The following is a 13,484-nucleotide window of genomic DNA, read 5'->3' as shown; positions in this document are numbered from 1 at the left end:
GTTATCCATCATAGATAGCTTCTCAAGGCAAACCTGGCATTCTTTCTACCTTACAACAGGAGCTCTGTCCCACACAGAGTGGCTAGATCACCTCCTCAAACACCACCTCTGATGAGGACTGAAGCAAAGTTTTTTCTGGCTCTTTTTTTTTTAAGATTTTTAATTTATTTATTTGAGAGAGAGCATGTGCACAAGCAGGGGGAGAGGCAAAGGGAGAGGGAGAAGCAGACTCCCTGCTGAGCAGGGAGCCCTACGGAGGCTGATCTCAGGACCCCGAGATCATGACCTGAGCCCAAGACAGCCAGCCAACTGACTGAGCCAGCAGGTGCCCCGGGACTGAAGCAAAGTTGGAAAGGGGTGGGGAGCAGAAAGAAGGACCATGAGGAGGCACAAGAGCCACCTCTTAACCAACAAGCACCCCTTCCACGCCTCCAGACTTCCCTCCCTGGACTGGACGCAAGTGGCTCAGGTCAGAGGCTAACCAGCAGCCGGGTCACTCCTGTTCCCTACCCGCCCCCATGCCTCCAGCAGAGTCCCAGGCAGAGAAGCCTGTGTAGCCAAGCGCTAAGAGGAAACAGGGTCCAGACAGAGGAGGGAGCAAGACAGAACTCAGCGGCTATTCGCCAAGTACGAGCACCAAGACATGTGTGAGAGCACGGGTAAATAAGAGGGATTTAGTACTCTATACCATCCTTACGACTCTGCATGTTTGGAACAGTCGCAAAATAAAAAGCTCAAAGTAGGATAACGGACGGGGACTTCCAGAGGTCAAACGTCTTCTCCAAGGACTCACTGACCTAAGTAACAGCTACTCCACCTCAAGATACTTAACCCATTCAATCAGGGATCTTTATTAACCCCCACCAGGTTAGCAAGAGAGTCATTGTTAAAATGGAAGGGAGCATCTCCCTCTCAGGGCAGGGTTCAAGATAGTTACACCTGGGCTTCTAGTGTAGCCTCTTTGTTCTCCAGGACTGGGTATTCATTTATTTGTCTGTTAAAGAGAACCACCTCATAACCACTGTGGACTCCCTGTCTTCAAATCTTCAAATAAATGTCTCCAATTAAAAAAAAAAAAAAAGGCTCTGAATGAGAAGTGGTTCAATGTGGAGGAGCACTGATGAGAGAAAGCCCTGGAAGGCCATCCGAAAAGAAGCCAGCACTGTTTTCTACCACCCTACCTGTGATTGTGATGCATCTCTTATCCAAGCCAAGGCACCATGCCAGGAGATCAACGAGATACAGAAGTGTAAGATCAGGTTCTACACTCAAGGAATTTATAATATTGTTGGCAAGGCAAAAATAATAATGAGTGTAAAAGCAGCAAAAAACTGCCACGAGCTGAGCCATCAGGGTCCAGGAGAAGATGAGGCCAAGGCCAAACCTCCAATGGGGAAGAGAAAGAACAGGAAAGAGTGAAACCAGAGGGCCCGGCATGGAGGAAGGAGCATCTGGCTGGGGCTCTCATACCAGCATGCAGGGAAGGCCATCTGGAAAGACAGTTTCAGACTGAAAGGAGAATGCTTCCAAGCAGGGGCAAAAAGAAAAGAATCATCTTGGGAAGGCTGTGATGGCACTCAGGGCCCTGGTGAGGGAGGACACCCACCCTGAAGGCAGAACACATGTGATTTTTCCACCTTATGGTAGCTATCTGTGGCCACGGCTCCCTCCTCCTCATGTGCAAACAGGGCCCACCTCTTCTTCAAGACTTCTGACTACAAAAGGAACATATGTTTACTGTTAACAAAAATACACGTGTACATGTGTACTGAAAGTTACCAAAAAATGAAAATTATTCAGATAACCAGCTAACAGTGTCTATTTAACAAAACTCATTCCAGGGGTGCCTGGGTGGCTCGGTTGGTCAAGCGTCTACTTTTGGCTGAGGTCATGATGCCAGGATCCTGGGATTGAACCCCGAGTTGGGCTCCCTGTTCAGCAGGTAGTCTGTTTCTCCCTCTTCCCCTGCTCTTCCACCCACTTGTCTGTGCACTCTCTCTCTCAAATAAATACAATCTTTAATTTAAAGAAAAAAACTCAGGGCACCTGGGTGGCTCAGTTGGTTAAGCAACTGCCTTTGGCTCAGGTCATGATCCCGGAGTTCCGGGATCGAGTCCCGCATCCGGCTCCCAGCTCCATGGGGAGTCTGCTTCTCCCTCCAACCTTCTCCCCTCTCATGTTCTCTCTCACAGTCTCTCTCTCTTAAAAAACAAACAAACAAACAAACACCTCATTCTGGACCATGTGTTCTGCTTGCTAACCTGCTCTTCTCAACACTGACGGGTTATAGAACATCTCCCATGTCATTTTTTTTTTTAAGATTTTATTTGGGTGTAATCACTACACCCAAAGTGGGGCTCAAATTTACAACCCCGAGATCAAGAGTCGCACTCTCCACCAACTGAGTCAGCTAGGTGTCCCTCCCATGTCATTTTTTGGTTTTTGGAAGACACTAATTTATTTATTTTAGAGAGAGAGTGCATGCATGAGCAAGGGCAGGGGGAGGGCCAGAGAGAGAGAAACTCAAGTGGACTCCCCACCAAGCAGGGAGCCTGACACAGTGCTCAATCTCAGGACCCTGAGATAATGACCTGGGCCAAGATCAAGAGTCGGAAGCTTAACTGATTGAGCCACCCAGGCACCCCTCTCCCATGTCATTTTTTTTTTAAAGATTTTATTTATTTATTGGACAGACAGAGATCACAAGTAGGCAGAGAGGCAGGCAGAGAGAGAGGAAGAAGCAGGCTCTCCGCAGAGCAGAGAGCCAGACATGGGGCTTGATCCTGGGACCCTGGGATCATGACCCGAGCTAAAAGCAGAGGCTTTAACCCACTGAGCCACCCAGGCGCCCCTCCCATGTCATTTTTTTTTTTTTAAGATTTTTATTTATTTGACAGAGCGAGATCACAAGTAGGCAGAAAGGCAGGCAGAGAGAGAGGAAGGGAAGCAGGCTCCCTGCTGAGCAGAGTGCCCGATATGGGGCTCGATCCCAGGACCCTGGGATCATGACCTGAGCCAAAGGCAGAGGCTTAACCCACTGAGCCACCCAGGCGCCCCTCCCATGTCATTTTTAACCGCAGCACTGAACCTGCCCTCCCCAGCTCCCACAACAAATCTAATCGAGCTCCACTGCTGGCTTATGTCCCCCTGTTCCACTCCTGACTTGATGTGAATATGAGCATCCTCACTGCCAACAGGCTCTGAACACTCTCCTGAGTATGGCCTTGGAGGAAATGCCTAAGGAAGTAGACATTTTAAGCTTACTGGAATAAACAGTATTGCCAAACGGCCTTCCAGAAAAATGGCCTCATTTACGTGCCTCTGGCAGCAGCTTGTGAGGATGTCATTTTGCCTGTGTCTTCCCATGGTGTTAAGACTTTCTCCAACTTGGGGGGCCAATTGGCTGGCTCAGGCAGAAAAGCATGCAACTCTCGATCGTGGGGTTGTAAGTTCGAGCCCCACATTGTGCGTAGAGATTACTTAAAAATAAGGGGCACCTGGGTGCTGAGCTAGTTGAGTGTCCAACTCTTGCTCTCAGCTCAGGTCTTGATCTCAGAGTCATGAATTCAAGCCCCACACTGGGCTCCACAAAATGAATGAATAAATAAATAAATAAAATCTTAGGGCGCCTAGCTGGCTCAGTCAAAAGAGCATGGGACTCTTGACCTCAGGGTCATGAGTTTGAGCCCCACGTTGGGTGTAGAGATGACTTAAATTAATAAAACTTATTAAAATAGGGGCGCCTGGGTGGCTCAGTGGGTTAAAGCCTCTGCCTTCGGCTCAGATCATGATCCCAGGGTCCTGGGATGGAGACTCGCATCAGGCTCTCTGCTCAGCAGGGAGCCTGCTTCCCCCACCTCTCTGCCTACCTCTCTGCCTACTTGTGATCTCTGTCAAATAAATTTTAAAATCTTTAAAAAAAAAAAACCTTATTAAAATAAAAGGAAAAAAATTCTTTTTTTTTAAACGATTTTATTTATTTGGCACACAGAGAGAGATCACAAGCAGAGAGGCAAGCAGAGAGAGAAAGAGGAGGAAGCAGGCTCCCTGCTGAGCAGAGAGCCCGATGCAGGACTCGATCCCAGGACCCTGAGATCATGAACTGAGCTGAAGGCAGAGGCCTAACCCACTGAGCCACCCAGGTGCCCAGGAAAAAAATTCTTTAAAAAAAAAAGACTTTCTCCAATTCTGAAGTGAACACCCATTAGGTTAAACCAGTATCACCACAGGGACTGAACAGGCCTCTGGAGCTGCTCAGGAATCCACTTGCCACAGCATTCCTTGCGACGCGGGATTCCCCACAAGGGATTCAGACCAGGGGAAATGAGTGTTCAAACAATTCAAGTGCAAAATGGTAACTCTTCACAGAATGTGTGTGAAGAGGAGGGAGGCGGCGGGTGGCCTCGTGTCCTGGAAAGGTGAGTGGGATGGGACTGCAATGCTGAGCCATGGGAGGGATGGGTCTCTCAGGCGAGGAAACAAACAGGATGCAGAACAGCCAGGGCAAGGAAGAGCTGGGCTCTTCTGAGGATCCACACGCAGCCAGTACAGGGGGCTGCAGACCCTGGAGGAAGGAATCAGGCTCAGAGTGGAACCCACAGGTGGTGGGCGGCCACTCAAACCTTCCCAGCAACAACATAATTGGGGGCAGGGGCTGGAGTCCATGAAGCAAGAACTGATAGCTTGAAGCTGAATGTGGATACATGGGCATGGGGTCTTTAAACTACTCTACTTGGTTTTAGGATTCAAATTTTCCATTTTGAATTTTTTTTAAATGCATTACATTCCTCAAAAAATGTACCCTCTGGTATGTAATCAACATTATTGCCCTGAGGAATGCTTTAAAGTGACAGTGACAGGGAGATGATCATGTGACCACCAGGGAATGCCCCACACAGAGCCTGGACTAACCACAGACACTCTGTTATGAACAGCAGTAAGAGTTGGAAGACTTCCTGGGGCGCCTGGGTGGCTCAGTGGGTTAAGGCCTCTGCCTTCGGCTCGGGTCATGATCCCAGGGTCCTGGGATCGAGCCCCACATCAGGCTCTCTGCTCGGCGGGGAGCCTGCTTCCTCCTCTCTCTCTCTCTGCCTCTGCCTACTTGTGATCTCTATCTGTCAAATAAATAAATAAAAAATCTTAAAAAAAAAATCTTAAAAAAAAAAAAAGAGTTGGAAGACTTCCGGTGAGGAATGCTGTAACGGCTGCAGGTGTGGTAGGTGGGTGGGGTCTCTTACAAAAGGGAGCTGGTGAAGCCAGGAGGCTCTCTACAGGCTGTGAGGAAGCCAAAGATCATCGGAGGCTTGCTGGCTGGCCCTTCTGCCACTGTTTGGGTCCCCCTCACCCACAGGGAGTTGCTCAAATTGCCAGAAGGATGCCGACTGGCACTTGGCCGGGGTTAATGTCCAGCTGCCATTTCCCTCCATTTCTAAAAGGTACTACCTCTCTTTCCAAAATTAAAAGGCAGTTTGCCTCTCTTGTCCTGCTGTGGTTCAGCAAGCATTCATTTCTAACAAGCAGGGTATAACTATAAGCAACAGTGACCTCTCCTCTACACCTCAGTTTCCTCATCTTAAAAATGGGAGTAACAAATACATTGAGTGACAGCGCAAATGGGAAGTCAATGAGCTAACACAGGTCAACGCCTGCAGCGGGGGTTCATGTCAGCTGCTGTCGTTGCTGCTGTGGAGAAAGTTCTGACCCCTGAGCAGATGAGGGCCCACATCCCCTCAGGTCACTGTCACTTCTGGTCAAGAGGCAGTAGGGCCAAGGTTCAGGACTCTGAAGTCAATGGCTCCACAATCACTTCCTGATTGCCATCAGGGGCACTAAGGCTTGGAGGTGGTCAGAGAGATGGGCCCCTGGCCTCAGAGAATGGACGTACAGGGGTGGCTTATACACAGAAGGCTGCAAGCCAGCCCAGTTGTTTAGCTACCAATCAGGCTATGAAGAAAGCAGTGCGGCTCAGGAGTCCCCACTGGAAAACAAGGGCCAGAATCACACTAGCAGGGCACAGGGCCATTGGGAGGCCTGAGCAGAATAAGCCACAGAAAAGGCTCAGCCAAGACTCCCTCACATCTGCTTAGAGGACAGAACATAACCCACACGGGGTACCTGTGTGGCTCAGTCGGTTAAGTGTCTGCTTTGGGCTCAGGTCATGATCCTGGGTCCCAAGATCGATCCCAGGTCAGGATCCTGCTCAGCAGGGAGTCCAAGTCTCCCTCCTCCTCTGCTCCTCCCCCTGCTTGTGCTCTGTCTCTCTCTCTCTCTCAAATAAATAAAATCTTAAAAAATAATAATAATAATAATAAAGAACATAACCCACAGGAAGAATCTAGACATGCAAGTTTCAGGCTCCCCTCTGTCCTAAGGCCTCTCCTGGCCCTTGGAAGTTGCTGTTCAGTTACCTATTCTTTTTCCTTATGGGTTTTTTTTTTTTGCTTTGTTTCATTATGTTTCTAGATAAAGGCACTCAACTTTCTCCTTACAGTCCAGGCAGAGAGCTCGGCATCTCCTAGGTCCCAACCTGGAGCTCACATCTTTGCGGGCTTCACCAGAAGGGGCGGCTAACCTGCCTGCCCTGACTCTGCTCCATGCTCCCTGATCTCCTGGCATTTGGTAGAGCCTTGATCCACACTGCCCTTCCACCCTCCACCCCCCCGATATCCTCCCCCTTGCAATCTGTTCAACCCAACAGACATTTATTTATTTCAAGTCTATATGTGCAATCTGCTGTACTGAGAGGTGGGAGGCATAAAAGTCTCAAGAATAAGATGGCAGAAAAATATAAAAGAATGGGAAGAATGGATTGACGAAGTCCTTTCATTCATTCACTGCTTTCCCACTCTATGTCAGGTGCAGTGCCAGCTACTACAGATACACACTTGCTCTCCGGGATCCTATAGACCAGACACGTGTTCAACACTAACCCAACAATCCCCCCAGGAAGGCCCAAGGCCCACGAAGGCCAGCCTGAGAACTCTAAGGGGGCGGGGGGCTTCTCCTGCAGTGCTGCGGGGAGAATGGATGTTCAATGAAGTGATGGTCTGAACTCACCAACACTGTCACAACTACCCTCCCCACAGGCTCCTTCAAGTGTCATCAACTCCTCTAACCAGGCTTGGGGGTATCACCTTCACCTTCCAAGGCTCCTACTCCTGCAAGAACTTAAGAAGGAGGTATTTGCTAGGGCTCAGGTGGAGATCTTTTCATCTCTCTCTCTCTCTCACACACACACACACACCCCTTCCCTGTGACACAGACTCCATGTGACACCTTCCCATGTGAGCTGGACTCCAGCCATTTCACAGATGAGGAAGATGATCCAGAAAGGTTAGGCATCCTGCCCACAGTCACTTGGCTAACAAGGGGAGAAAGTGGGGTTTCCAGAGCTTCACAACGCACGCTGGCACAGGTAAAGAAGACCACTGTAGTACAAGAGGTGGCACACACAGCCCTCAGGAAAAGACTTCCTCTTACACACTTTGACAAGTGTTTCATATGCATGGTGCCACGCTTCATGGGACTGGGGCCCTATGGGAAACTACAAGGGGCTGAGATCTAACATATCAGAGGAGGTGACCCACTTTAGTCAGGGTAGGCTGAGAAGGATCTGGAGTATTTGGTATTTAAGCAGACATCTAAAGCAAAGGAAGAGAAACTGGTGATAAATGTAGTGGAGGGAAGTCTACCCACTGTTGAGTACCCTAAATACTTGACGATAACTTGCTTAAAGAAAAGGCAGGGGCGGGGAGAAAGAATGAACAAACAAATGAACTTGGAATGTTCAAGAAGCTGAAAGACCAGGAGCAAACTGGGGGTTTGAGAAGAGGTGGCTAGGCCAGGCCACAGTGAGGGACCGGGAGGGTGGGCCATCTGGAGTCTTGTTCTAATGCTAAGAGAAGCCACCAGCAGGCTTTCAGCAGGGCAGTAGTGAGTGAGGGGGAGGCAGCAGTCCAGGATGGGTCCAGATGAGGGGCAGGTAGAGGAGGGCTAAGAAGGAGGCTATACAGAGTCCCCTCGAGGTCTCTCCTAACCAGCTCCAAATCAAAACTGCTTTTTCTCACGGTAGCCAAGAGTCTAGAGGATTGGGCCTGCGATCCCAAGCACTGTTCTCTCTTGATAGATACTCAAGAGCCAGGTGGAAACAGTGAACCAGCTATCAGATGCTTCTCCTTTTGTTGAAACTCTCCAGTGCTTCACTATGCTTTCTTTACTCCCTTATCTATACAAATTACTTGGGTTCAAAACATTTCCCAAGACCCCACCTTCAAACAACAACATAAATATCAGGGAAGTTAGAATTAAACCTGTGCACACAACAAATCAAGGCACCAAGAATCAAGACTTTCAAAGTGAACCCTGGAGAGAAAACAGACAAATCTGAGAACTGAGAACACCACATCATGTCAGGCAGACAATCTCTGAAACTGCTTATCCCAGCAGGGGTAGCAGAAGGGCTCCCCAAAGATGTCCATGCCCTAATCCCACGAACCCAGGCACATGCTACATTATATGGCAGAAGGGACTTTTCAGATAGAATAAAAGTTACAGACTTTAAAACAGGAAAATCATCCTGGGTTATCTGAGTGGACCCAATCTAACCTGAGTCTTTACTAGAGAATTTTCTTGGCTGATGTCAGAAAGATATAGCCAAAGAACCCACCCCTGATGGAGGGGGCCACATAGAAAGTGTGAGACCAAATGCAGGCTGCCTCTAGGAACAAAGATGGGCCACTGGCTGACAAAGAGTTAGTAAGGTACAAAAACACTTCAGTCCTACAACTGCATGGACTGAATTTGGCCAACAACCTGCACAGGCTTGAAAGCAAATTCTACTACAGAGCCTCTAGGAAGAAATGTACACCTAACCAACATCTTGATTTCAGTCCTCTAAGACCCTAAGCAGAAGATTCAGCTGAGTCCACCTAGACCCTGCATCTACAAAAAAACTTCCAGGTAATAAACCTGTGTTGCTTTAAGCTACTATATTTGTAGTCATTTGTTATGGCAGCAAGAGAAAAACTAATACACAAGCGGCAATCTGGCAAATAAAGGAAAGAATCTAGCTTGCCCAAAAGCAGAAAGAAGCTGAATTATGAAATATCCAGTCAGTCTTTGACACCCAGAGACTCTTCAATTGCCCTCCTGCCCTCTGACTTCCCCCCTCCCCAATTTCCTCTGATGGCAACTTATTCTTCTGGTTCTTTGGTCTCCCCAAACCCAAAGAAGAATCTTTGCCCTGAGGGCTTTTCTTGGGGAGCCGTGAAATGGGCTATACCTCAAGATTTCATCTATGGGGGCACATGGGTGTATCAGCTGGTTGGGTGTCTGCCTTTGGCTCAGGTCATGATCCCAGGGTCCTGGGATCAAGCTCCGAGTCAGGCTCGCTGCTCAGCTGGGATCCTGCTTCTCCCTCTCCTTCTGCCCCTCTACCTGCTTGTGCTCACTCTCTCACTCTCTCAAATAAATAAATAAAACCTTCAAAAAAAAAATTTTTTTTCAGGGCACCTGGGTGGCTCAGTGGGTTAAGCTGCTGCCTTCGGCTCGGGTCGTGATCTCAGGGTCCTGGGATCAAGTCCCGCATTGGGCTCTCTGCTCAGCGAGGAGCCTGCTTCCCTCTCTCTCTCTGCCTCTCCATCTACTTGTGATCTCTCTCTGTCAAATAAATAAATAAAATCTTAAAAAAAAAAAAAAAGATTTCATCTATAGACAATTCCAGGGGATCAAACCCCCCTCCCAAAAAACCCAAACGCAATGTTCACTGATTCTGCAATATCTGCAGAACTGTCCCCAGACTATTCCACAGCAGTGCCCAGAGCCACCAACTCTACAGTCCCCACGCCTTCCACTGTACTAAGAAGCTTCCCAGCATTCCATCCCACTTCCTTCCTTCCATGCTGCTGCACTCCACCCCCGGCATCTAGTTTAGTCATCAAGGACTCTCTATGCTTGCTCTCCCCTTTCTCTGGAGTGGTCTTCCTCTTTCAGTTTCCACCACTGTCTAGTGCAGGCCTTTATAATCTCTTGCCGACTGGGTCATTCCACAACCGTTTTATGGAGCAATGCAACAGTCAGTGAGCTAGCAATAGGAACACAGGGATGAAAAATGACAGGTCCCCAAACCCCAAGAGTTCAAAACTCATAATGGCCTAACTGGCCTCTCTCCTCTGTTCTTGATCCATCTCCAAGGACTCCGGGAATCTTCCCAACTCTGGCATTTCACTACCTCAAAGCAGGCAACATGCCAACTCCTCAGCACAGCACTCCCACCACTAACTAACATGTCAGCACCTGCTCACCCTCATTCCATTACCATCTCCTGAACCTCCTTTCTCCTCAATCCCCAGAACTCAGCCTATAGCAATGTCCTCCAGTGCAGTGAGAGCTCAAACTTCCCTACTACTCAGCTTGGAATGATGGCCTCTCACACTCCTACTTGTCTTTTTAGGGCTCAACCTATTAGCCACCTACTACTCCAGAAGGCTCCTTCTGCCCTGCTCAAGAAAACTGTCAGTTTTTTCTAGGAGAAAGACTATACTGTAACTGCTTCTTTATGGTAATGCGGTTCCTGAGGGCAGGGGCTGTCTCAGTCAAATTTGTGGCTAGCGCAACACCAGTAAGCTGAGTAAAAGACTGCTAAATGAAACAAGCAGTGGGTGGCGAGGAGCTGGAGTTCCACGAGGTCAAGCCTAGAGCGCACCGGCACCCCCTGCATTGAGGGGTTCAGCAGCTTAAACTGAGGGGAAGAGGTATTAACACCAGCTCTTCACTCCCTCCTCCCAACGGACGGTCGCTTCCTGACAGCCTCTTCCTGCCACCCTTCGCAAAATCCACACTGGGGCTGGACTGGGGGGGGGGGGGGGGCAGGATACCCGTTGATTCTCCATCCCCCACCGCCCACAGTCCCAAGTACCTAGCCTCCCAACCTCATCTTCCATCCACCCCCCCTGCAATCTCTTTTTCTCACTCTGATGCGCTTTTCCCAAAGACGAATCACAAAACATCCACATCTGCTAAAGCCGCCACAGGCTGCCCCTTTCCTTTTTCGAATTCAGTGTGATTCAAAGCAGGGGAAAGTCTGCAACCAAAGCACACAAATGACGAATGAGAACGCTCAGGACGATGACTCATAAGCCAGGGTTCGCTGGTTTGCAGAGTTCGGCCCCGGGAAAGCTAACGAACAGTCTGTATCAGCCAGGAAGGGAAGGGACAGCCAAGGGCTCAGCGGCGCTCTGGGACTCACACGAATCCCCGGAGCCTTCGGCCTCTCGGCGCCCCCAGGCCCCAGTGGGTCCGATCACCCTAGGTCTCCCGCGGGTCCGACCCGGGCCTCGCCCTCCGCGCGCGGAAGGGCTGAGGGGGCAAGGTCCGGAGATTTTGCCCTCTAGCCCGGCCCCTACTTACATTTGACTGACCAACTTCTGCCGGAAGGCGGTGCTCCGCCAGTCGGTCTCCTGCCCGGAAACGTCCATGCCGGTCGCTCCGCTCCGCCCGTGTCCCGTTCTGCCGCCGCCGCCGCCGCCTCTACCGCAGCGCCAGGCCCAAACCCGGAAGCCGTCGGAGGCTCCTCCGCCGCGCCGGAAGCCGAGCAGGAATTGTGGGAAATGGCGTCCTACGCACGGGCCCGTGGGAAATGGAGTTTCCGGGCCGCACGGGGAGACTTTTCGGTGGCCCCCTCGGTAGTATCCCGAGCCCCTGGTCCTTCTCCCAGCGCGCGTGCCGCGGGGGATGGGGACTCGGGGCTGACCAGAACGGATGTGGGAGAGCCATGGCTTCATAGTATTCCTGATACTGCCTCTAGCAGGCCCACGCTGGCCACCCGAATTTCGTGTGATCCTATTGTGTGCTAGCCTTACCAACTCCACGAGATCTGCACCCTTTGGCCAAGCTGCTAGCAATCTACAGCAGATGCCAGGGAGAGATTGTTTATATATCAACTATTTCTCAGCACCTACTGTGGGCCAAGTACTGTGCCAACATGATCCAGGCTCCGCTTTCCCGCCACTACCTTACAGCGTCACATCCAAAGCATGACCAGATAGACTTTCTTCACTGCTTCTCTCCATTAGACTTTTGGAATCTCATATCCCACTGTATTTTGTAGGGTGTGGTGATATAAGAAGCCTAAGCCACATTTATTAAATTCCAGACATGGGCAGTCTTGCTTGGCCCAAAAGCCATGTCCTGTTTGAACAAAGTCCAGGTCCTCAGTGGAGGCCAGATGTCACATAAACTTATTGGGTGGAGGCAAGTGAGCTGGAGGTGGGATGCAAAGGGGTAGGGGAGCCTGAGGATAATTTTAGGAGGATAGGAGTTCTGCTGGATGGAATCTATGTGGCCCTTGTGTGCACCTTAGGGGTTTGGGGTGGGGTGTAGGTGGCAAAAATCCTAAGCACCAATGGTACACAAGTGCCATATAGGCAGTCACCAACATGGGCTCGGAGAGTGTGAACTGACATCTACTGATACCTGTAAGTGCCAATCCCAGGGTAGGCTGTATACACCCAGTGTCTCAGTATCCCAGACAGGAGCTTGGGGTGGGGCGGGTTGGAGTATAGGGAGAGAGAATGTGAGCAGGTTTCCCAGAGGGGCCCCTCTTGCCCACAGCGTTCCAGGTCTTGTGTTGCTAGAAGAGCTTTTCACATCTTCAAACTTTTCTGTTCATTCTCCTAAAAATAATTTTTAAAAACTCTGTATTTAGGATGATCCACTTGTTCTGGTTTCCCTGGGACTCTCTGGGTTTTAGCTCTGGAAGTCCTGCATCCCTGCAACCCCCTGGAATCCCAGGCCAACTGACATGATTGATCACCCTATCTATATCCCTCTTGCATGTTTAAAAAAAAAAAAACAGATATAATTCACCTTTTTACAGTAAACAATTCACTGTTTGTTTCTTAGTATTATTAATATATTCAAAAGATTGTACAACCATAACCACTCTCTTGCACATTTTTTTTTTTTTTTTTTTTTTTTTTTTTTTTTTTAAAGATTTTATTTATTTGACAGAGAGAAATCACAATTAGGCAGAGAGGCAGGCAGAGAGAGAGAGAGGAGGAAGCAGGCTTCCTGCTGAGCAGAAAGCCCGATGCGGGGCTCGAACCCAGGACCTGGGATCATGACCTGAGCCGAAGGCAGCGGCTTAACCCACTGAGCCACCCAGGCGCCCCTCTCTTGCACATTTTTAACTTTTTTTTTAAAGTGGGCTGCACACCCAACATAGGGCTTGAACTCATGACCACAAGAACAAGAGTCACATGGTCCACCAACTGAGCCAGCTTGCCCATTTTTAGGTTGACATCTAAATACTTTTCTAGGGGCGCCTGGGTGGCTCAGTGGGTTAAGCCTCTGCCTTCGGCTCAGGTCATGATCCCGGGGTCCTGGGATCGAGCCCCGCATCCGGCTCTCTGCTCAGTGGGGAGCCTGCTTCCTCCTCTCTCTGCCTGCCACTCTGCCTACTTGTGATCTCTGTCTGTCAAATAAAT

The 13,484-nt window shown here is 49.6% G+C and overlaps 1 protein-coding gene across 3 annotated transcripts in view; it reads right to left on the bottom strand.

The window, feature by feature from the left end:
• MED15 (mediator complex subunit 15) overlaps positions 1 to 11,569 on the bottom strand; it is a 67,309-nt gene extending 55,740 nt beyond the window's left edge. Inside the window, exons 1-2 of one of the 3 annotated variants that reach the window (XM_047696558.1) lie at positions 11,407 to 11,544; positions 1,607 to 1,715 (exon numbers count right to left, since the gene is read on the bottom strand). Coding sequence is in view for 1 of the 3 variants with exons in the window: in XM_047696557.1 (XP_047552513.1) it covers positions 11,407 to 11,474 (68 nt within the window). In the remaining 2 variants the exon portion in view is untranslated. Of the gene's footprint in view, positions 1 to 1,606; positions 1,716 to 11,406 lie in introns of all 3 variants that reach the window. The other 2 variants (XM_047696557.1, XM_047696560.1) reach the window with 2 other exon arrangements.
• Positions 11,570 to 13,484: the final 1,915 nt, after the last annotated feature.

The sequence above is a fragment of the Lutra lutra genome, chromosome 12 (genome assembly GCF_902655055.1).
Source record: "Lutra lutra chromosome 12, mLutLut1.2, whole genome shotgun sequence".
In the NCBI taxonomy this organism is placed as follows: Eukaryota; Metazoa; Chordata; class Mammalia; order Carnivora; family Mustelidae; genus Lutra; species Lutra lutra.
This window is presented reverse-complemented; position numbering and strand designations above follow the sequence as displayed.